General features: G+C 46.0%; 1 protein-coding gene and 1 long non-coding RNA gene across 6 annotated transcripts; one reads left to right on the top strand and one right to left on the bottom strand.

Annotated features, from left to right (window-relative positions):
- Window positions 1–209: 209 nt before the first annotated feature.
- On the top strand, window positions 210–3,135 carry LOC123068922 (uncharacterized). Of its 5 annotated transcripts, none has more exons than XR_006432155.1 (4): window positions 210–448; window positions 565–1,376; window positions 1,576–2,110; window positions 2,445–3,135. It is a non-coding gene; the product is annotated as an uncharacterized lncRNA (long non-coding RNA). The 5 variants fall into 5 exon arrangements; XR_006432153.1 differs by having other exon boundaries at window positions 214–416; XR_006432164.1 differs by having other exon boundaries at window positions 215–1,376; window positions 1,576–1,870; window positions 1,973–2,110.
- An 11,057-nt stretch (window positions 3,136–14,192) lies between these two features.
- LOC123181944 (uncharacterized) lies at window positions 14,193–15,700 on the bottom strand. Its single transcript, XM_044594366.1, has one exon. It carries the CDS (start codon window positions 15,663–15,665, stop codon window positions 14,571–14,573), a length of 1,095 nt encoding a protein of 364 aa, XP_044450301.1. The 5' UTR covers window positions 15,666–15,700; the 3' UTR covers window positions 14,193–14,570.
- Between the last annotated feature and the right edge of the window lie 8,886 nt (window positions 15,701–24,586).

Below are 24,586 nucleotides of genomic sequence, written 5' to 3'. Positions count from 1 at the left end.
TGGTTCCCGTTTGTCGGCGAGCGGGTGAGTGTTTGTGTGGGTTGTTTTAGTATTTACAGCGGCTCGGTGCGTTGCTGTTCTGACGCCGTATGGTCCGGCTATGCGCTTGAGTCGCCTAGGATTATGCTCTCCTTTCATGTTTGTGCATGCGTGTCTATATTTGTATGGTGGGCTCGTGGCTTGCTCTGTGTCTAAAATAATATTACTGTTTCTTCCTCCTTGCCCCTTATCTTACCAAGACGAGTTGGTCGTCCTTCCCTTCCCCATCCTCCTTTCACTTTCACTCCCACTCCCGTCTCTTCCCGCCTCGCTCGCTCTGCCTGCGGCTCGTCTCCTTCCAGGGCGCATCGATCTTTAGTTCCATCTTTGTCATGGCCCTGCTTCCTTCGTCTTTCGCGTACGGTTGAGGACTTGAGGTTCTTCTCCGTCCCAATGTCGCCTTGCGCCGGTTTTCCTTCCTCTTTCCTCCTGCTCTTACATTTCCTTGTTCTCACTTCTCTTCGTCTTCATTCCTCCTGCTCTTACATTTCCTTGTTCTCACTTCTCTTCGTCTTCATGTTGCAGCCTTGCAGGGTTATACAGCTCGTTGTTTGCCGCTCGGCTTGCTGCTTGGCAAGGTAAGGTCTTTCTTGCTCCTCTCCTGTTCGATAAAATGCCTCTGAGCTCACACGTTCTTTCTTGCTTCTTTCCCTTGTTCCTTGGGTGTGGTTCTCTGGCAAGGTGAGACGTGTTTCCATCGCTGTACTTGATTGTCCGTTGGTGCATGCTCTATTAACCTGTGAAAAACTGTGTCCTTCTTTACCTTGTTCCATGCCTTGCCTACTGTTCTTGCCTGCTGAGACCATGTCGGCATGGGACTAAGATCCAGTGCCTCGCCTCTGTCAAGGCACGACGCGCCTTGAGGCCTGGAATCCAACGTCCAATGTGCATCCAACGGCTATCCAGAGTCAACGCGGAAACTACCAGGCCTCCACTCGTCCCCGTCCTCGATTCCTCACGCGCGAGGCAAAATAAACCGCGGGAAGAAAGCTTCGCGGGCGGGAACTCACTCTGCCGCCGTCGCCGCCGTGGGGAGGGAGGCATGGGAGCTCCCGCGGCGGCCACCGGATAAACGGCCTCCGCTCGTCTCTGACGGTGCCCTCGCTCCCCTGCGACTCTTCCTCGTCCCGCTGTGCTGGCAGCTGTCCGTCGCGACCGGCCACCTCTGTCTGCTCCCTCCGCCCTCATCCGGCGGCTCGCTTCACCCACCTCTGGCTGCTCCCTCCGCCCGCATCCAGCGGCTCGCTCCGCCCCCTCCAACGCTCGTCGGCCACGGCGCCTCCCCGTGCAGCAGAAAACTGAACGCCAACTTCAGTTCAGACTCCAACAGACAACAGGTAGTTCTCTGTTCAGTACTGTCTCTATTAATCTGTATATGAAAATTGTGCTAGATGGCAGCTTGTTAATACTCTGAACACGAATTTCCAGTCTGATGGCAGCTTGTTAATACTGAAAAATTGTGCTGGATCAATATTGTCTCGATTGTCATGAATTCATATGTGAATTGATCGATGTGTTTCCTGCCTTATTTGACAGAATTCTTGTGCTGATTGAGATGATGTGTTACGCAATTTGATTATTGTGCTATGCAATTGTGAGCGGTGTGCATTTGCAAGCCAACTAAAGTTGCCTAAAAAAAAGGGCAACCTGGTGCATGTAGCTCCCGCTTGCGCAGGGTCCAGGGAAGGGTCCGACCACTTTGGGTCTATAGTACGCAGCCTTTCCCTACATTTCTGTAAGAGGCTGTTTCCAGGACTTGAACCCATGACCTCATGGTCACAAGACAGCAGCTTTACCACTGCGCCAAGGCTCCCCTTCAAAAAGGGCAAAGGTATGTTCATGGCAGAAGCTATACATGATATATAGTTGCCACTCATTGCTAAACTAAATACTGAAATTTCATGGAAGCAACAAAAAAAATGATGGTGGACAGGCTCAAGTGAGAGTGGAAAAGGACGATGACGCTGAAAGAGCAAATGTGGAGCTTCAAGAGGGCAACACGGCCATCAGTTACACACAGCTCTTAATGGCTCCCCCTGGTGGTTTTTATGATGAAGATCTGATCTAACATGTAAGCTAGATAGTGTTTTGGACATTTTGACTAGTATTTTGGACAAAGATGACTATATTATTTTGGATTTTGGGGCTGACTATAGTCTGTCGTGGCCTAAGTGTACAAGTAGATTGGCCTAATCTATGTACTTGAAGAATTATGTAAGAACAGATTATTGATGCCAAATTCAAGTGTTAAATGCTGTAGTCATGAAGAATTATGTACTGAAGTCTTTGTATTGAATACTTTTCTGATGTTGGTTTGCTGTCTGGTTAAGTATATTTGCTTTTGTCTTCAGTTAACTGAATTTCGTATCTGTGTATGGTTAACTGAATTTTTTGTTTGTGTGCAGATGTATGCTGCTCTTGCCTTGCGTCTGTCTCATAGTCAGGGCGGACCATCGGAGGGGGACGTCCATTGGAGGGGGTCCGTCGTCGACAGCCACTGGAACGGGCGGAGGCAGCCGCCTGATTGGAGACCTTCAGCAGCCGCGTTCATGGTCTGTTTGCCGGAGCGGGGCGGGGAGGAGTTGGGGCAGAGCGGCATGCCACCGTCGTTGGAGCTCCATTCCCCACGGCGGCCGCCGCCGGAGCTCCCTTCCCCACGGCAGCGACGGCGGCAGAGGAGTTCCCGCCCGCGAGCCAGTGGCGGTTTTTCTTTCCCGTGTTGCCTCGCGTGTGAGGACTCGAGGACGGGGACGAGTGGAGGCCTGGTAGTTTCTGCGTTGACTCTAGATAGCCGTTGGATGCACATTGGACGTTGGATTCCAGGCCTCAAGGCGCGTCGTGCCTTGACAGAGGCGAGGCACTGGATCTCAGTCCGTCGGCATGGCGCACCCTTTCTTTTGCAATTATATGCATGGGCTCGCGTGCAAGCAGATTAGTCTGGAAACGTCCATGCATTGCCAGCTAATAGGGGCTCCACAGAAAAAGCAATAATCTGATCCGGTTGGTTTTTTTAGGTATTCCACTCTTGTTTCTAGTAGAATTGTAACTTTCGAGCCCTGCCAAGTATGATGCTTATTCACAGAAGGTTTGTCGGAAGATTTGCTATAGGCTGTGTTATTTAGCAAACATGATGTTTTAATCTCAAGGTCGGTCTATTTGGTGGCTTCCCTTGCTGTGAAAATATGCGGTTTTGCCTCTTATTTCTCTTCTTGGATTGTCTCGCCTTAACCATATGTATAAGTGACCTGGGAAGATATATGTTCCTTGGTTTCATAAATCATAACTAAACCTACGTGGTTAGTTAAACCTTATAAACTTGTTGATGCCTTGTCTTACGAAATGTCCTCTCTTTTGCATCAGGTTGTTTTGTATATAGAAGCTCGCCACTTTAGCCCTCGCTGCTTTGGCCCTTGCTACTAAAGCCTCCGGCCACAAGGAGAAGTGAAGACTGGTTCGCCGTTGCTGTCTTCATGCACCCAGGGCCGGTCCTGAGATATCGGGAGCCCGGGGCGAAACTAGAACCCGGGGCCCCTTAATACAACATCGAAATAATAATAAGCATGCCTAAATTCCATTTGACAACTATGTATAGGATCATTAATTTGTCGAGAAACTTAAGTTACTTACTCCAAGAATTAAGTTGCAACGATGTGTCATATTAGACGAAAGGTAAATTTGATTTTCACACACCTCTTATGAAATCAGACACAAATAAAACTTCATATATTAGGTGGGCAAGAAGTTGTCTATCCACCAATAACCTATCCTCCTATAACCATCCACGAACAAACAAAAAAATTGACGGCATGAGAAAATTCCATCGCATAAAATGTACAATCGGCCAGATGACAATTACGATCAGCCTATGCAAAAAAAAAAAAATAGGACTAGAGAAGGATCCTGAAAATTTTATACTAAATTATAGTGATAAAACAATCAGCTGTATTTTATAACATAAATTTGGACGCCATAAAAAGCAGGGAAAACAAAATTACCTACGGTGCCGCGCCTCTGTTTCGCTATCACCACGATGTGCGCCCAGGCAGGAAGCCTCGTTGGTCGTGCGTGCAATTCGTTGATCACCGCCGTTTATTTTACTTTGTTAGGGTTTGGCTCGGTGTGCTGCTGCTTTTCGGCCGCCGCAGGGAAACGAGGAAGGTATAAATCAATCGATGGCTTCAATCTTCCAAAACAGGATCGCTATTTTGTGCTAAGAAAGGCCCTGAGACAACCAGCCCACCACCACGTAACTCACGTTATAGTAATACTAATAAAGAAATAAAGGCCCAAGGCCCATTGCGCTAGATCGTCTTTCTTCTTCGTTAAGACACAGAACATCAGTTGGAGCGCCTCCAATGGCTGAATTCAGGGACACATATACCTGGAGAGGGGGCCCCTTGGCTTGGGGGGGCCGGGGCGGCCGCCCCCCTGCCCCCCCCCCCCCCCCCCCCCCCCCTCAGGGCCGGCCCTGCATGCACCTGTCTTTGCACCCTTTTGAACACACTTCTACTACGTTTCTAGCGTGTTTGCAAACCCACCCTTTGGCGCTCATAGAGCCATGTCAAAGTTCTGTTGATACACTTCCCTATTTAATATCGTTGTTGGCCTTTCCTGCTATCCCCTGCCCCTCAATGACTATTTCTATCCATTGTAAATATTCGTTCGGCCATGCTACCTAATACATCTATTACTACCAGTGCAATGTTAGCTGTTCTGAAGATTATGTCTGTATGCCCCCGCTTGTCCCCAAGATTTGCTCACTTATGGTTGTGCCTTCTTGCCAATGGTTATACCCATAACAGATCACTTGCCTTTTTATCCTGCTTTTCTATTCAGGTTATGCCATCTTGAGAGATCTCTTTTCTACATACAAGTTCACTGAAGATAATGATCCTAGGTACTGTATTTCAACAGATCCACGCATTACAACAACAAACTGAGCCAAACCAGACGCCATTTGGACAAGGAACGCTGTTTAATATAGCTACCTATAAATGGTTTAGTCCCGTGCTTCATCGAAGCAGTGTAAATAAGTTGTATTGAACTAATTCCACACCTTCTTTCATTATTAGCTAATCCCTTGACTTTATGTCATGCTACATTATGTATGATAATGTGTTACCACTGTAAACCCTGTGTAAATTATGTATGTATTTGTAATCTTTATGTCCAAGTATATTTTACTTGTGTTTACAATGCTAACCTAAATAAGTTGTCACTTTGCCTATATATGTGTTTCTGTAATACAATCCACATTACATTATATTTCCAACTACATCCCCTACTTACTCACTACTAACATCACTTCTAACTGGCTTCTTGCGCCATCGACGCAACCGGGTCATCTAGTGGAGTAAAAGGAAGACTAGGTCTAGAGCCAGACATCCACAATGGAAACGATGCGTCTTCAAGAGCAACATGTGCACAACCAGCCACCAGTAAATCTTATCACCCACGGGTTGAGTGAATTGTAAAAAAACATCGACACTTCAGACAAGGTTTGCAGGAACCACACATTTATGAAATTGTGCCAAAAAGCACTAATTTTTTTCATATTTTTTTGCAAAAAGCACTAGTTGGCGACTTTGGTCGTTTTGATGATGATTATGACACCTGGGTCCCGCATTTGCTGATGTGGCGTAACGGTTCGTGATAGACGACGTTAGACGAGGGATTTACAGATATACGAAGCACTCCCTGTAATTTTACATGGAAGCCCTTCAATCAAAAAACAAAAAAGCAATCAAGTCCAAGATTTGGATTTGGGCTGCCCGGCGAGCAGAGCAGCAGCACGCCGGCCCTGCTAGCATGCGGCGGGTGAGTTCGGAGCTCGGAGGAGTGGAGGCCGAGGTGCGCACGGGCAGCAGCGGCGCCGGACACGACGGGCACGAGCATACGCGGTGGAGGCCGAGGTGCGTACGTGCAGGAGCGGCGCCGGACACGAAGGGCGCGAGCAGCAGATGCGCCGGCCGCGACGGGCGCGAGCAGCAGATGCGCTGGCCGCGACGGGCGCGAGCAGCAGCCGCACCGGCCGCGAGCTGCGGCGGCGCCGGCCATGCGGCATGCTGCGGGTCAGCTCGAAGGTCGGAGCGGTGGAGGGCATGGGGAGGCGGCCCGGCGAGGGACGGGCGGCGCAAGGAGGACACGGCGGAGGCGTCTCCTCTGCCCATGGCCATTTTTCTTTTTGTAGGAAGGTAGGGAGTTTTTGGTAAAAAATTATCTATAACGACGTCCAAGATGAACAGTTACGCCACGTCATCATTTCTGGGACCCACCTGTCATAATCGTCATCAAAACGACCAAAGCCGCCAACTAGTGTTTTTTGCAAAAAATTAGAAAAAAAATTAGTGCTTTTTGGCACAATTCCATAAATGTGTGGTTCCTGCAAACCTTGCCTGAAGTGTCGATATTTTTTGCAATTCACTCACCACGGGTTCCATCCTCGCACAGTGTTCTACATTTTACCTACTACTCGCTCTAGAAACCTTACCCCCAATCCAGCTCACCTTTATTTCCTTTCTTTTTTGTAAAATTGACCAATAGTTAATAAGATGACATGTTTTATACAGACACACAAAGGATTAGCAGCCATTTTGATATAAAAAGTATGATTACTACAAGTCGAAATTGACCACAACAAAGTACAAATAGCAACACATATCTTCCTTTTTTCTAATATTGTCAAATAGACAGAACCAAGTGATGAAAAGGCTCTTAATATCCGTAGGAACATAACTCAAACAAAAACAACACTTCAATACACTCCAAAGAATAGCAACAGAGCAGTGTAAAAACAGATGATCAATCGAATTTTTCAGCCCCACGAAAACTACACTTGGAGTCTCCATTGCACCCTCCTTTGGGCAAATTATCTTTAGTGATCACACTATTTCTAACCACAAGCCACATGAAAACTTAGATTTATGGGGCAATTTTGATCTTCCAAAGAATTTAAAAGGAGAGTTTCCCTAATTACCAACTAGTTATAAATAGATTTAACAAAGTATTTACCATCAGCAGTAAAGATCAACCTAGAGTATATTTTTGATCTTCCAAATCTATATTAGTACAACAACCTTGGAATTCCGTTGAGTCATAGTATCCCCCCACAGAGTTCTCCTGAATTTATATTGTTCCCATCCTTTAGTGAAAACATCAGATAGATTGATATTTTTGGTAAAACACAAATCATAAAGGCCGGTGCAAGACTGCTTGAGTGGTTTATCATCCACCCACCAATCTTCCCAAAATCTAATGTGCTCCCCGCTACCCACTTTTTTCTTCACATAACTAAAAATAAATCTCTAACTGACATAGGCCAACCACAAAATTGGGAATCACCCACATTCTGTTTTACAACATAGAGGCACTCATTTTATACATACTTATTCCTAAGATTGTTTTGCCAAAGCCCCTCTTCCATTTATAACTTCCACAACCATCACTACTGGGAAAAAGCTTGTAGGTGGGCTCATTTTAATGGCGGGTACAAAAGTTTGCTGGCCACTGCTATGCTGCCAATAGTGTCGGGAAAAAAATAACCACCCGCCACTCACAAACTTCTACAAAATTTCCAATGGGATAAAAGCAGCAGTGGCGGGCTACAAACAAGCGCTCGCCACTTGTTTATCATGCACCAGTGGCAGGCGAAAAAATTGTCCGCTATAGCAGTAGTTCGGCAATCCGTACCAAAATTTCCAAATGTTAGCAGTGGCGAGTATAATGTACCGCCCATCACATGTATCTTTAGTCAGGAGAATCCTTGAAAAATCATATTTAATAAACCCAGAATAGATTTTGTGGCTTCTGTTTTTGGAAGAGATTGCTTTGACAGGTCATCCCTTGTCGACCTAAAGGAGGCGGTCAATGTCTCGAAGCTACCGGTGAAGTGTCAGATATCCAAGATCAATAGGAGGGCTAATACGGTGGCTCATGAGATTGCTAAGTTCAGTTTTGATAATAGGTCTTATGGAATTATTTTTAATTCTGTTCTACGTTGTGTGGCTAATTCTGTAATGAATGATTGTACGAACATTTTAAGTTAATTAATACATGATGGGTTTTTTCAAAAAAAATAATAATTGACCACGCGACTTCCAAAGATGTGTATTAAACATAAAAATGTTTGATCCATTTCGGAGCTTGTTTGCATGCTTTGTTGAACCGAAGAGTGTTTTGCCCTTTTCGGTGGTTGAAACTCAGTTAATGCTTCGAAAATAACAAACCAACTCAAAAAGTGGTCAATTTGAGCATGGAACTTCCAATTATGTGTATTATTCACAGGAAAATTTGAATTTAAAACGATAAAGAAAAAAATTAGTTGTGTGTGGAAGGCGGCTGCTTCCATTCGAAACCTGACACTTCGCCGGAGAGTGTCTAGTTTTGTACACGAAGTGCATCAAGTTTTTGCCGTAACACTCAAATTTTACCACATCTTGCAGGGGTCCAATGATGACACCATGCCAGGTGTGATCCCTTTTAGAGCTTGTTTGCACGCTTTGCTGAACCGAGGAGCTTTTTGCCCTTTTTGATGGCTGAAAAATAAAAATAAGATAATACTTCAAAAGTAGCAAACCAACTCAAAAGTGAACAAATTCAAGCATTAGACTTTCAAGTTATACACAAAGTGCATCAAGTTTTTGCCATAAAACTCTTAATTTTTACCACACCCTAGAGGGATTCGGTGAAGACAACATGCGAGATTTGATCCCTTTCAGAGCTTGTTTACAAGCTTTGTTGAACTGAAGAGCAATTTGCCCTTTTCAGTGGCCGTAAAATCTATAGTAAACCATCAAGGTGGCCAAATTGAGCATGCAATTTCAATGGTGTGTATTATTCATAGAAAAAGTTTGAAGTCAAAATTATGAAGAAAAATTGAGTTGTGTGTGGAAGGCGGCAGTTTCTGTTGAAACCGTGACAATTCGCCGAAGAATGTTCGGTATGTACATGAAGTACATCAAGTTTTTTCTGTAATGCTCTCAAAATTTCACCACACCCTACAGGGTACAATGAGACACCATGCTAGGTTTGATCCAATTTGGAGCTTGTTTGCACGCTTTGTTGAACCGAAGAGCTTTTTAGTGGCCGAAAAATCAGTTAATAGTTTGAAAATGGCAACCCAACACAAAAAGTGGCCAAATTTGAGCATGAGACTTCTAAAGGTGAGTAGTATTCATAGAAAAGTTTGAAGTTAAAATGATGAAGACAAAAGGAGTTGTGTGTCGAAGGCGGCAGTTTCTATTCGAAACCTTGACACTTCACAGGAGAGTGTTCGGTTTGTACATGAAGTGCATCAAGTTTTCTTCGTAATGCTATCAAAATTTTACCACACACTACATTGATCCAATGAAGACATCATGTCAGGTTTGATACAATTTGGAGCTTGTTTGCATGCTTTGTTGAACCAAAGAGCTTTTAGTGGCCGAAAAATCTGTTAATGATTCGAAAATAGCGAACCAACTTTAAAAAGTGGCCAAGTTTGAGCTTGGGACTTCTAATGGTGTGTATTATTCATACAAAAAGTTTGAAGCTAAAATGATGAAAAGAACAAAACTGTATGATATAATAGATTTGTAAAAAAATTGAGACACGGCGGGCACAAAGAGGTGCCCACCACTGGTAGATTATTAGCTGTGGCGGGCATTTTGTGCCGCCCGTCATCGGATTTCCGTCCCTACACAAAACCGCTCACACCCGCATGGGAGTTACCTAATCCCCACAAACCCTATCCTCTTTCCCCCCCAATATATCGTCGCCCATGTTGTCCGATGTCGCCATTGTCCTCGCCGTCTCCGCTGCCATCACATTCCCCGTCTCCATCATCCTCATCGTACCAGTCGCCACTGCCCACACTTGACGTCCCCGTTGCCAGCACCCACCCTCGCTGTCTACCATAGTAAGCACCATTCTCTCTGCCCCTGTCGCCATGGTAGATATGGACACACAAGTGCCGGCGTCGCGAGGGGCAGGGCGCCACTACGGCCACTCGCAACCGCCGCACACCAAAACCACGGTTTTTATTAATTATAATACATATTCTTCTAGTAATTTGGGATTGGCAATAATACCATATTTGTTCCAATAATATTTTGTAGTTGTTATAAGATGTAGGGTGGCATATTTCTTCTAGTAAAAGTTTGTAGTAGTTATAACATGTAGTGTAGCATATTTTTTCTAATAACATTCTGCAGTTTTTTTTAACACAATACAAACGCAAGCGCTCATATACCCGCGCATACACTCATTCCTATAAACTCCGAAAGACTGAGCCGGCGTATCATCTTGAAATTTACGAAGTCACCGTAGGCACCTCGTCATCGACGGGAACGTCTCCTCCCACTAAATGCGCATCGCCGGAAATCCTGAAATAAATCCAGGAATAAATGCGAGTACCAGGACTTCAATCCTGATGAGCTGAGATACCACAGTCCCTCTAACCATCCAACCACAGGTTGGTTCGCACATTCTATAGTTGTTTAAAGATGTTTTTAAGTGTACCATATTTTATTCATGATACAGGTATTCATAATGAGTGTCACCATCTTTGCATTTGATTAAGTTCCATTTTGCCAAAGTTTTGTCACTCAATATGTCTAAATTTAACAAAGGTCATGCCAATTTTTTCTGTTGATTTTTAACTTTTTATATTTATTTTAGAGTTCTCTCCCATTGTACATGTTAGGGCCGACTCCATACGTAAAGTTCCGTGGTGTTTTTCAACGGCCGTGGGCAAGTGGACGACCTATAGATAGTCCTGGCCATCTCAGGCCCGGCCCTGTCGGCCCACCTAGGCCCGGCCCTAAAATCCAAGGCCTAGGCCCGATGGGCTTATCCGTGGGCCAGGCTTGGGCCTGAGTTTTGAGCCCATCAGCAGGGTCTGGACGGGGTTGGGCTTGGCATATTGGCATTTTAAGGAAGAGGCCCGGCCCACGGCCCTAAGCCCTAAGGGCTTTTCAGGGCTTTTTACGAGATGTGTCGGGCTTGGGCTTGAAAGTAGGCTCGCTGATAGGGCCTGGGAGGGCCTGGGCTTTAGTTTTCTGCCATGGGCTTTTTTAGGCCCGGCCCAAGCCCGGCCCGCCCGGCCCATGGCTAGATATACCTATAGATAAACAACCAGGTAACAAACAAAAAGCAATGGCTCGGCTCGTTCGCCACGGCTGAGGAGTGAGGTGGCACGCGCATACAATTGTATGGCGATTGAGCACCAAGGGAAAAAGGCGGAGGTCTAACTTCCCTGCCTATGCCTGGCGCGCACGTGAGCGGGCGCCTTCAAGTATGACTGTATGAGGGTAGCTTTAATGGCGGAGCCAGAAAAATTGTATCAACGGGATCGAAAGATGTTAAAACTGTTTGGACAGGGCCATGCCAATGGAAAACATGCATTTGACAGGAATTAATCACTAATTTTAGCACTATTCATCAGCAAATTAGCACTATATCTCTACTATTAGGGGAGGCTAGGGCCCCTGCTGGTCCCCCTGTCTCCGCCACTGGGTAGCCTCCAGGGCTGGGGAGTATGTAAAAAAATGACATTTTCTGATTTTCTCGTTCTTTCATTTTTTTAAACAAGGCAATATGTTTGCCATTTTCATTGAATAAGAGCATCTCCAACGACAACCCGCAAAAATCCCATCGCTTTCGTCCCCGGACATGGGAGATCAGTCCGCAGACACGAATGCGGGAGTACGATGTCCAACGCTAGCCACATATATTTCAAACCGCATTTTAACTAACCGGACGACATTTATGCAAACTGGCCGATATTCATCAAAGTTCGGATAGAAAATAGTACAAATCATCCATATGTAGCGTACAAATTAAGTCTAGTACAACAATGTCTTAAATTCGACTAGATCCCGGATCTCCAGCAAGTTTTACTTGAATGGATCATGTCGTTCCACATAATTAAACTCCTCCTTCAGCTTCATCCAGCAGTGTGTGCACGTAAATGGCCATCCCTCTGTCCTATGGTACACCACGTCGGCGGAGGTGGAGGGTGCGGGTGAATGAATCAATCAACAAGTTGAGCAAGAGGAAGTAAAACTTACGATCTCGTCCATGTCCGCGTGCAATGGCCACCTTGCCTCGAGCTGACTAACCAAGTTGCAAAACTTGATGATGCTGATCCGGATAGCGCTTCAGCGACACGACAACAACCTCACTTTACGTGGTTGAATGATGTAGATGTCGTAGGGCGCAACGTGCTTTCGTGCATGAAAGTTTTCATGCACTTGCTCCCAGAAGGGCTCCACTCTGCTCCTGCCACGCATCATACAACAACTCATCCCCATGGTCGAGTAGCTCACCATCCTTCATACTCTAAAAAAGGACATAGCATTTGAAAATAAGCTCAATGACATTTGACCGAACACCTGCCGAGCGTGGTGTCCGTAATGGAGGTCGCCGACTGGGGGCGGCCTGTAAGTGGGTACAAACGACTCCAGGGTGAAAAGCTCCGTCGAAACGGCAAGCAGGCGCGTCGGTGCTGGTTGCGGACGTCTGACAGTGCCTCTGTGACCGTCGAAGACGAACTACAGCGGCGGCGGAGGTGGAGGGTGCGGGTGCAAAGTAAGGGGGAGAATGGGCGAAGTGGAAGGAAATTGAACCGGGAGGGGGGATTGGGTGAGACGGGGGTGTCGGAGTCCTACGTTTCGGGTGTCCGGACTCCCACAAACCTCCCACACTTTGTTTCCAATTTGCGGGAAAAATCGTGTCAGAATCGCGCCACGAACAGATATAAATCGCTGTTGGATAATTTCCACGATTCGGACAGCACTGTTCGAAGGTTCGCGGGAGGTTTGCGGGTTGGCCATGCCCTAAGAAGAAGGGCTTTTAGGAGCTGTTTGAACCACGCGCCAATTATTTGAGGGACAAATCGGCCGCCTGCGCATCGCCAATGAATTGGCTACGGATTGCACGGGAAAGCTGGCTGGGCTTCTGGCGAGCCAAATTATTGGAGGCGACTGGATCACGCATGTCAAGCTGTACACGCCGTCCCTTCTCGTGTGCGCCATCAGGCCATCCTGGCGACCCTATTCTTCTTGGGTGCATTATCTTTTCTTCTTTCATTTCGAGAGATCGCGATGATGATGTTGTATAGTACAGTATTAACAAAAAGCTGGTGTGACCAATAAGCATTGTGTTACTGTCTGATGTACGTAATAAACAGTTTTTTTTTTGAAACTGTGCTTTCGACGTACAGGGCAGAAGTAAAATGCTGAAAATTCAGAGGAAACCAGACTGTGGCAGAGCTTCCAATCATTCAAGTTAAAACCAGTTAATTTAAGCTTAATTACTGTACATTCATGCCATTTCAGTCTAACTCAGACAAACACAGCTAATATGCGCTTAGCCGCCATATACGTACAATATAAACATCATACTCCAAGAGGAATTCTCAACATTTTTTTTTTTGAATTTTCACCTGGGGAGGAGGGGAGAGCCCCTCAACCACCTGAATCTATTTCATATCATCATCATCATCCCTGCAGCATCTGAGGGTTGCTGCAAGGGTCGGGCATCCGTGTCTAAAGACCACATCGTTCCTTCGTTGCCACAGGCGCCAGCAGCAAAGAAGGATGAAGGCCGACGGGGAGGCCGCGCCAACGGCGGTGGAGGCATCCAGCAGGTGAAGCGCTTTGACCGAGGCACCGGTCCGCGACACGCCGATGCAGCGCCAGAACCGCACAGCGAACGGGCATTCAAACATGAGGTGATCAGCCGTTTCCAGGATAGCAGGACAGCAGGGACACCCAGCGAGGATAGTTTTGCGGAGCAGGACATCCCTTGTGTTGATGCGAGCCATAGTGAGCAGCCATCCGAAGAATTTGACCCTCGAGGGGGCAGGAGAGAATCAACAGTTGATATGAAGATATTTCTCAATCAAAGATCCGCAACACTTTCTTCGGAAAAACCTCATAAAAAGAGAGTGCCAACACATAAAGACCATGAAAGAATTCGATATTTATTAATGAAGTAGAAGTCTGGAGAAAACTTTATCAACATTTCCTCTGTTCACAAGTCTTTTGTGATTGGACATTGTATGGTCTCCGATATATGTTTTTCGTTTTATAGATATATAGAAATTCCTATCGGCTTCAGCGTTCAGGAATTAGATTCTTGAAATAACCCAAAGAGTCAATGCATTAGCTGAACACTGCATATGAATAAGCTGCCAATGATTTTCGTGTGATACCATATTTCACTGAATATATCTCAGATAACCTAATAATAAGTCCAAAAAAAGAACTAAAACCTAACCGACCAATGAACCTACCTTCAACAGATTTCACTGCCCAACAAGGCAACAACAGCATACAAAAAATTGAAAGTTTGGAAACTAACAACCTCTCAAGTTTGAGGGAAGATTGAACATTCAGAGTCCATGGTTGGTATATCACACGTACTACAACACCATTAATAGCCTGAACCTGAACTCATCCCCTCTTGACCATCTGCAGCTGCTTCATCAAGGATTTGCTGAGCGACCTCCAATAACCAGTCAGTTCCTCGTGCAAAGGATACAAGTTTGGTTAAAAAACATGAGCCATGAGGCCATGGCTTGGCATTTCGTAGCAGCAAACTCCGCGCTTGACCATCCTCAGCTGCTTCTTGCCGGAGCCGGAGCCGGTAGAAGTCTTGATGATTTGCACGGCCATCAAGTGGATGAAGTAGTGCGGGCGGCCATCGACCCTGTCAATCATCAAGACAGTCCAAGCAATGCAGAACCTGCCGTCCCCGAGGTAGACCAGGCTGCCTTCCGGCATGAGGCCGCAGACGTTGCCGTTCTCACGGGCCCAGCTCGGGAATGTGTCCTCCCACTTGTACCGGACGACCGGCGGCGGTTGCTGGACGTCGACCGCCACGAGGCAGCGGTCCTTGGAGCAGAGGCCGAAGCAGAGGTTGTGGAGCTCAGGGACGAACACGGCGCGGTGGTGGAAGGGCAGCTGCCAGTCGCCCTCCTTGCGCCACTCGCGGCGGACGGTGTGGAAAGAGTAGGTGCCCCTCTCCTCCGCCGAGACCCAGATGCGCGCGTCGGCGGTGAAGTAGGCGGCGAGCTGGCATTTTATCTGGAAGCCGTTGAGGCAGCGGAAGTCGGGCGGTGGCTCTGGGAGGGTGCGCCATGAGCTAGAGGAGCAGTCTAGCCTGAGGCGGGTGCCGCCGGCGTCCTGGATGAGGAGGGCGCAGTCCTCGCCGGAGGGCTTCCCTTGGTCAGACCTGTTGAGACGGCATTTGAGCGCGTAGAGCCTGCGCCCCAGCGGGATGACGAAGGTGCCGCCGGTCTTGTCGTGCTGGAGCTCCGGCCCCGTTAACGTGGCTCCTGACCTCGTGTCGTACAAGACGGTGCGCTTGAGGTTGCTGACGCCCACCAAAGTGGCGCCGTCGCCGGCGAGGGCGAAGTCGATGCGCTCGGGGTTGGCGAGGGGCTTGGGGATCTGCCCCATGGGGCTGGGGAGGGGCTTGGGGATCTGCCCCATGGGGCTGGGGAGGCTGCGGATCTCTACCGCAGCCCCTCTGGAGGGGCCGGACTGGAACATATGCTCGATGTTCATGCTGCACACAAAATAATCAGGCTTTCTATCCTTGATCACCACAAAGAGGCACTTCCGCTGGTTGCCGGCGGCCATCCTCCAGCGATCTCTGTTCTGCCGGCAAATTTCTCCGTCCGGACCGGCGGAGCTGGTTGCCCGAGCCCCTTGTTGGACTTTAATAATGGGGTTGTCCAAGGACGGTTCCAGCTCCTCAGTCCGAATCGAATCGAAAGAAGAATAAAAAAACGGAAATGTTAACGCCCACACGTGTGGGCGTTGACCATCTCGATCACACGCATCCATCACCATCCAATATTATATGCACGAATCTTGACACAATCTGGCTGATTTTCTGTGCCACGTAGGACAAGGCGTATGTGTGGTGTGTGACATAGTTCGCACACATTCGTTTTACCACACGGAGGGGCCGGTGTGTGGGCGTTTAGCAGTTCACCCACACATCAGTTTTCAGTCACGCACAAGGGCTGGTGTGTGGGCATTTGCCATCTCGCCCACACGCCCGTCTTCTCTCCCACACATAAGCTGCTAGTTGCCATGTGTTTTTGCAGCGCACATGGCAACTGCCTCTAGTGTGCTTTATAAGCAGGTGACAACTCTCTTTTTTTACCCGAGTTGCCATGTGTTTTTGCAGGGTACACGACAACTGCCTAGTGTGCACGTAAGCAGATGATAACTGTCTTTTACCGAGTTGCCATGTGTTTTTGCATGGTATATGGCAACTGCCCCAACGTGCACGTACATGGCAACTGTCCTAACGTGCACGTAAGCAGATGGCAACTCTTTCTTTTTACATGGCAACTGCCCTAGCATGCTTGTGAGCACATGGCAACTCTCTCAACTGCCTAGTGTTAGTATGTGGCAACTCCTAAAGTTATGAAATCATGCAACTACATTAGATCAGACCATACATGGCAACTGTAGTTGAGCAACCATGGCAACTGCAGTTGTCCGACATGGCAACAGTAGTTCAGCGACATGGCAACTGCAGATAAACGAACATGGACGAGGGTCTGGACCATGGCAACTGCGGGCGCGCGGTGGGCGTCATGCGTCGCGTGCGGGACCAGAAGGGTACGAGGCCTGACATACGGGCGTGTGGGCGTTATCAACTTCGCCCACACGCACGCGTGTGAGAGGGTTCAGGAGGAAAAAAAGATGTGTGTGGGCATTAGTTGTTTTGCCCACACGTAGGTGTGTGGGCTGGTTGCTGTCCATGCCACACGAGGCGTGTGGCACAACTACCCGATACACCACACGTGTGGCAGTTATCGGGACCCTAAAAAAAGGGTACTTTCCCCTTGGACTCTCGCTTGGTCTCGGATTCCTGAATCCTGGACTCCTGGTGGCTGGTGGAAACAGTTCCTCTCCGACTCTGAAAATCTGAAATGAAGATGGATCCACGCCGTTGGAAGGCAGAATCAACGCCGGAAATCGCGCCGTTTCGGTTCTCCGCCGGCGGCAAACTCCTCCCTTCCTCACCTACGCTTTCCCGGCTGCAACCGCCGTGGGCTCGCTATAGAGGGGCAGAAAGCGGCTCCTTGTCGAATTCCTCGGCGGCCAAATCCTCCCTTCCTCGCGGCAGCAAACGGCTTGAGGTCAATGTAGCGGGGCGAGGGAGGCGGCGCTAATAGGGGGCGGCGGCCACGAAAGCGAGCCGTCGAGGAAGGGGGACGGAGGCGGGTGGTGTGAGGAGATCTTGTGGAATGAGGAAGAAGAGACACCGCGTCTGGAGCCGCGCAGATTCTCTTTGTTTAGGAAACCTAGCTTTTTTTTGAGAACTACCTAGCTTTCTAGCAGTATATCAGGCCAAAGCTGGCCTTGTTTTTCTTTGAGCAAAATGGCCTTCTTTGGGATAAATATAGAGTTTTATTTGCTTCTGTCTCATTAAAACCTTGAGAAGTAAAAGAGTGCAAGCCATGCTATAGAATTACAAAAGGATAAAGAAAATACAAATCGAATTTTTACAAATACTACAACTACACGGATCCTTGCCCCACACTCGCAGCCTTCTCCTCGTCCATCTTGACGTGTGCTATTTTGTGTCTAGCAGGTGGGTCCTTTGTTGTAAAAATAAATAGAAAAATAACAATTAATTGTTTTTCGGCTAACTGATTTAGCGAGATTTCTTTTCATAATAGCCGGAACTTGAAATTGGGATCGTCCAGTTCCCTCCTAACAAAGGGAATTGGGAATGTCGGCGTAGGGCCCTCCTTTCATACCACACCCCCCCCCCCCCCGACGAGTCGAGAGGCCACCACGGAGGTGAACGTGGCTGCGATGGTATGGCGAGGCCACACGCCTTGTTGAAGGGAGAAGTCACACGCTATTGCGGTAGTGTGAACCATGGGTGATTTCAGGTGAGATCTGTTTACTGAAAAACATCGTAGCAAATTTTAGGTGCATTCTATTCATTTTTCATGTTGTGCATTCAATGGATCGTGGATGGATTACTCATGGAATGAAGCTGACGCGACCATACATGGTTGGCATGAATCGGGTTTATATGAGGTGTCACGTAAATGTCACTAGAATGCCCAGGACCTATACGAGGTGGATCTATCATGGGGAATCAGGGGATGATATGTCTCCGTCGTATCTACTTTTCCTAACGCTTTTGTTCTTGTTTGGGACTCTAATTTACATGATTTGAATGAAACTAACCCTAACCCAGAATGACGTTTGTTTTCAGCAGAACTATCATGGTGTTGTTTTTGTGTAGAAATAAAAGTTCTCGGAATGAAACTAAACTTTTTGGAGAATTATTACAAAAAATATAAAAAATACCGGAACCAAGAACCATCGGAGGGGGCCCTTGGGCGAGCACAACCCACCAGGGCGCGCCCACCCCTCCAGGCACGCCCAGGTGGGTTGTGCCCACCTGGTGGCCCCGCAGACCCTAATTACGACTCCATAAAATCCTATTTTTGGAGAAAACAATCAGGGAGAAAGTTTCATCGCGTTTCACGATACGAAGCCGCCGCCACCTTCTGTTCTTTATCGGGAGGCCAGATCTGGAGCCTGTTTGGGGCTCCGGAGAGGGGGATCTTCGGTCTTCTTCATCATCAACCCTTCTCCATCGCCAATTCCATGATGCTCCCCACCGGGAGTGAGTAATTCTCTCATAGGCTCACTGGTCGGTGAGGAGTTGGATGAGGTTCATCATGTAATCGAGTTGGTTTGGATAGGGCTTGATCCCTAGTTGATATTGTTATGACTTTGCCATGCTTAATGCTTGTCACTAGGGCCCGAGTGGCATATTTTCTCCATTATATCAATGTTCTAGATCCAATCTTGCAAGTCATATTCACCTATTACGTGTTATGGTCCGTAAACCCCGGGATGACAATAGTCAGAATACTTTTCGGTGATGATCGTAGTTTGAGGAGTTCATGTATTCACTATGTGTTAATGCTTTGTTTCGGTTCTTCATTAAAAGGAGGCCTTAATATCCCTTAGTTTTCCTATGGACCCTTCTGCCATGGGAGGGTAGGACAAAAGATGGTATGCAAGTTCTTTCCATAAGCACGTATGACTATTTACGGAATACATGCCTACATTATATTTATGAACTGGAGCTAGTTTAATATCGCCCTAGGTTATGACTATTATATGATGAATATCATCCAACGAATTCACCGATCCAATGCCTACGAATTTTCCACATATTGTTCTTGCTAATTTACAATTGTTGTTGCTACTGTTACACTTGCTACAAAATCATTGCTATCACTATTACCGTTACTGCTATTGTTGCCACTCACTAGTACGCGTCGGTCCTAAACAAACGGTTTTTAACCCCTTTTCGCGATGGCATTTGGAGCCGTCACCAAGTGAGTGTGGGCGATAGGGGGGTCCTTCCCACACGACCCAGAAACCGTCGGGGATAGGGCCCCTACAGTACTCCTACTCGTTTCTGCTCGCATTGCCATCGCAGTCGGTATTCTGTGGTGCTACGTTTACGATGCGCGGGCCATCACAAACGGTTCACTATTATAGAACATGTATGATGCGCGACCCATGACAAACGGTTCACCGTTAAGAAGATTAGCTAATCGTCGTACGAGTGTCGGACAAGATTATGAAACGTCGGACCGTTGTAACATCATCGTACACGACAACTATCGCACACGCTATTCTGTGGTGCAATGTTTACGATGCATACTTCATCAGAAATAGTTCATGGTTGCGAATCGTGTAAGATAAGGCAACTGATACGTCTCCAACATATCTATAATTTTTGATTGCTCCATGCTATATTATCTACTGTTTTGGACTATATTGGGCTTTACTTTCCACTTTTATATTATTTTTGGGACTAACCTATTAACCGGAGGCCCAGCCCAGAATTGATTTTTTTTTCCTATTTCAGTGTTTTGAAGAAACGGAATATCAAACGGAGTCCAAACGGAATAAAATCTTTGGGAACGTGATTTTCTCACCGAATGTGATCCAGGAGACTTGGACCCTGCTCCAAGGAACAAAAGAGGCGGTCACGAGGGTGGGGGGGCGCGCCCCCTGCCTCATGGGCCCCTCGGTGCTCCTCCGGCGTACTTCTTCCTCCTATATATACACACGTACCCCAAACAATCAGAACAGGAGCCAAAAACCTAATTCCACCGCTGCAACTTTCTGTATCCACGAGATCCCATCTTGGGGCCTGTTCCGGAGCTCCGCCGGAAGAGGGCCGTCATCACGGAGGGCTTCTACATCATCCTAGCCCCTCTGATGAAGTGTGAGTAGTTTACCTCAAACCTTCGGGTCCATAGTTAGTAGCTAGATGGCTTCTTCTCTCTCTCTGAATCTCAATACAAAGTTCTCCCCCTCTCTTGTGGAGATCTATTCGATGTAATCTTCTTTTTGCGGTGTGTTTGTTGAGACTGATGAATTGTGGGTTTATGATCAAGTCTATCTATGAATAATATTTGAATCTTCTCTGAATTCTTTTATGTATGGTTGGTTATCTTTGCAAGTCTCTTCGAATTATCCGTTTGGTTTGGCCAACTAGATTGGTAGTTCTTACCTTGGGAGAAGTGCTTAGCTTTCGGTTCGATCTTGCAGTGTCCTTTCCCAGTGACAGAAGGGGCAGCAAGGCACGTATTGCATCGTTGCCATCGAGGATAACAAGATGGGGTTTATTTCATATTGCATGAATTTATCTGTCTACATCATGTCATCTTGCTTAAGGCGTTACTCTGTTTTTAACTTAATACTCTAGATGCATGCTGGATAGCAGTCGATGAGTGGAGTAATAGTAGTAGATGCAGAATCGTTTCGGCCTACTTGTTACAGACGTGATGCCTATAGACATGATCATGCCTAGATATTCTCATAACTATGCTCAATTCTGTCAATTGCTCAACAGTAATTTGTTCACCCGCCGTAGAATACTTATGCTCTTGAGAGAAGCCACTAGTGAAACCTATGGCCCCCGGGTCTATTCTCATCATATCAATCTCCATTACTTTAATCTTGCTTTGCTTTTACTTTTTACTTTGCATCTTTATATCAAAAATACCAAAAATATTATATCTATCAGATCTCACTCTCGTAAGTGACCGTGAAGGGATTGACAACCCCTAATCGTGTTGGTTGCGAGTAGCTATCGTTTTGTGAAGGTACGAGGGACTTGAGCGTGGCCTCCTACTGGATTGATACCTTGGTTCTCAAAAACTGAGGGAAATACTTACGCTACTCTGCTGCATCATCCCTTCCTCTTCGGGGAAAACCAACACAAGCTCAAGACATAGAAGCAACTAACACAAACATTTAGTTTGCCCGCACCGTTTGTGACATTGTTTGACGTCGCACACGCTTTGCAAACGGCAACTGTGTGCATGCTTGCACACATTTCCTCTCCGTGAACCGTCTCGGATTATGGTGCATATCGCAAACATTTGTGTTTTACCAACCGTGTGTGTGCCGTAACAACCCAGAGAGCGTAATTTCACCGTAATTTAATTATTGCTTTTCCAAATTGTACCGGATTTGGATTTGAATTTGAATGTATGCTACAGCTTTAGTCATATCCATCAGGTTCAAACAACCAATGCATTATTCGATTCATAGGTACATATGTTCAAGAATTACATAAGAACCAAATAAAGAATGATGAACCAGATTTGTATACTTGTACTATTAAAGACGGTAAAGAAAGAGGCGAAATATATTCTAGTTGCTGAACAAGGTGAAGCGGAATGCCCATATTGTGCCCTCCTCCATGCAGAAGGCACGCATAACTCTAGTCCAACCCCTTGTGATGGCCGACCGCCCATCCTTCACGGTCTTCATGAAAACATCTAGATAATCATCGTGTTCTGGTAGAAATACTTTAATCTTTGCATGCCCACCAATCATGTAGTTTGGGAGGTAATCTTAAGTAAACTGCTTTGGCAACCACTGCAAAGGAAAAAGATTCAGACATTATCATCTAACACAACTCATTATGGGCACTAAAAAGAAGGCTGCAGATTTTTTACTTACCATCATGTAGTTCATTATTGTCTTGGATAACGTGTAAACAAATAGTTTAATTGCCATCTTTGGACCCATTTTACTAACAATCTTTATCAGCTTCCTCACTTGATGCTGGTTCATCGATATCTCATTGCCCCATACGCAGAAAGGGTCGAAGCACTGATCTTTACCAATGACATATGGACCTAAAAGCACCAAGTTAATATTAGAAGCTAAACGGCAATTGCACAATTATGTAGTATAACACTCTTTTATAATATGTCTATATACATCCGTATGTGGGAGTTCATTTGAAATCTCTAAAAAGACAAATATTTAGGAACGTAGGGAGTATCTTATAACATCCAATATACTCACATATTAGATGAACTAACATCTTATATTATGGGCCGGAAGGAGTTTAGTGCATTCTTACAAATTATCGGCTAATTAACTGTTTGTTGTATCCATGGGTTACAGTTAGTTTGAGCTAGATCAGGCTCAAATAGCCCTAAAATATATCTAAACATGAGGGCTAGTTTGAGCTAGTTGCATCTATAACCCACTCAAAAAAACTATCCAACCTAAGAGGTGCTAATTGGAGCTAGTTCTCCTAGTGCATTTATTGTCAATCTAACCCTGCCATCCAAACAACTCTTTGGATGGAGTTAGTTCAGGATTAGTAATGAGCTAGAAACTAACTCTAACCTCTAGCTAAGTTGAGTATCCAAACAAACAGGGTTGTGTTGTTGTTGTTGTTGTTGTTGTTGTTGTTGTTGTTGTTGTTGTTGTTGTTGTTGTTGTTGTTGTTGTTGTTGTTGTTGTTGTTGTTGTTGTTGTTGCTTCTGCTGCTCTTCTATGTATATCTAGACATCATTAGAACATTAATGTAACACTCTTACTTGTTGCTATGTAGCCTAGGATTTCATATTTAGACATTAAGTACAGTGCATGTTGCTATGTAGCCTCAGATATATTACATATGGCCCTAGTTAACCTAATGAAAAATGGGTTGCAGATATATTCAGTTAAAAGTCTGATTCACCGATTAGTCCCTTATCAGCCGCCGGCCTATATGGTACCAGCTACCGATATCCTAAACAGTGAGTAGATATAAGCCATGGGATGAAACTAACCTCGATGGAAAACAACAGTCGTTCCCAAAATTGTCCTGTGTAGGTACATCGAGAAGCATGTTAAGCACAACAGGCTAAACATCAACCAAAATTATATATGGCAGACAAAATAATCTCCAAAAGATAGCTTCAGTGTGCAGGTTTAAGCATGCTAGTAAAGCAAAACAAGTGGAAAGGTGTGCTAACTGCAACATGCCTAACATTTAACAACAAGCAAACATAGTCATTCAAACTGGTATTGTACCGGTTTAAGTACACTGGTTATTGTTAAATAAAAATGGCAAGGCGTGTTAACTACAAGATGCAACAACCAAATGTAGTCATTCATATTATTGTTGAAATTGGCACTGATGAAATTGAACTACACAGTTCATACTTGCACATATAGAACATCATGTTGTGAATAACTGGAATAAACAAGGCATACTACGAATAACCAAAGATAGCATTTGAAACTGGACATATGCTAACTACAAACAACCGAACAATAAAAAAACTTTAAAAGAGGCATATGCTAGCTATGACAGGCTTAACAACAAGCAAATATATGCATTCCTATCGGCATGTTTAAAACTGGATTGATGAAATGTACTGCACAATAAATAATTGCACATATAGAGCATCATATTGTGAACAACTGAAATAAACAAGGCATACTACAAACGACCAGATATAGCAATTAAAACTGGACATATTCTCACTACACTACAAAAGGGACTCGAAAAAACAAATCATGGGTTTCCCCCTGTGAAGAGGCACGGCAAAATAAATCATTGGTTTCTTCACTTGTCACAGATGGGCTCGTTCCCGTGGGAAGAGCACGGGCCCTGGATGCGCTCCATGTTGTCGCAGATGGGCTCCTTCCCCTCGGAAGAGAACGGGTATAGGGTGCCCTCCCTGATGTCACAGACGGGCGCTTTCCCCTTGGAAGAGCAGATGGGATCTTTCCCCTTGGAAGAGCTGGAGAGGGTGCACTACAAAAAAATACACTTCCGTGATGATACGTGTTTGTCATAGTAGGTCACGTTTTCTGTCATGCATGTACATCCATGATGATTTTATGACAGAATTAATATAGTCATACATGTGCTGTTGTAGAAGTGTTCCATGACATTACCAAAATTTTCATCACGGAAGTGTCCACTTCCATGACGATAAATCGCGCGTCATAGAAGTGCTTTAGTCAAGGGTGACCGACACGTGGCATCCACCGTAATGGGTCAGCGTTAAGCTATCGGGTCCGGTTTTGGATCCGATAACCCGTTAACAGCCCGGACCAATGGGAAATTTCCACGTGTAAAATTCTGATTGGCCAGAGGAAACACGTGTCAGCTCGTCAGCAGGTCGGATAGGCGCCTATGATATGTCGACACGTGCGGCGGCCCACCATAGGCCCATTTAGCTTAC

This window comes from Triticum aestivum, chromosome 1A (genome assembly GCF_018294505.1).
Source record: "Triticum aestivum cultivar Chinese Spring chromosome 1A, IWGSC CS RefSeq v2.1, whole genome shotgun sequence".
Taxonomy (NCBI): domain Eukaryota; kingdom Viridiplantae; phylum Streptophyta; class Magnoliopsida; order Poales; family Poaceae; genus Triticum; species Triticum aestivum.
The sequence above is the reverse complement of the archived record's forward strand: the minus strand, read 5'-3'. Positions and strand labels throughout refer to the sequence as shown.

Excerpts from the sequence above, each read along its gene's own strand:
- LOC123181944 (XM_044594366.1), bottom strand. The coding sequence starts at position 15,665 with ATGGCCGCCGGCAACCAGCGGAAGTGCCTCTTTGTGGTGATCAAGGAT.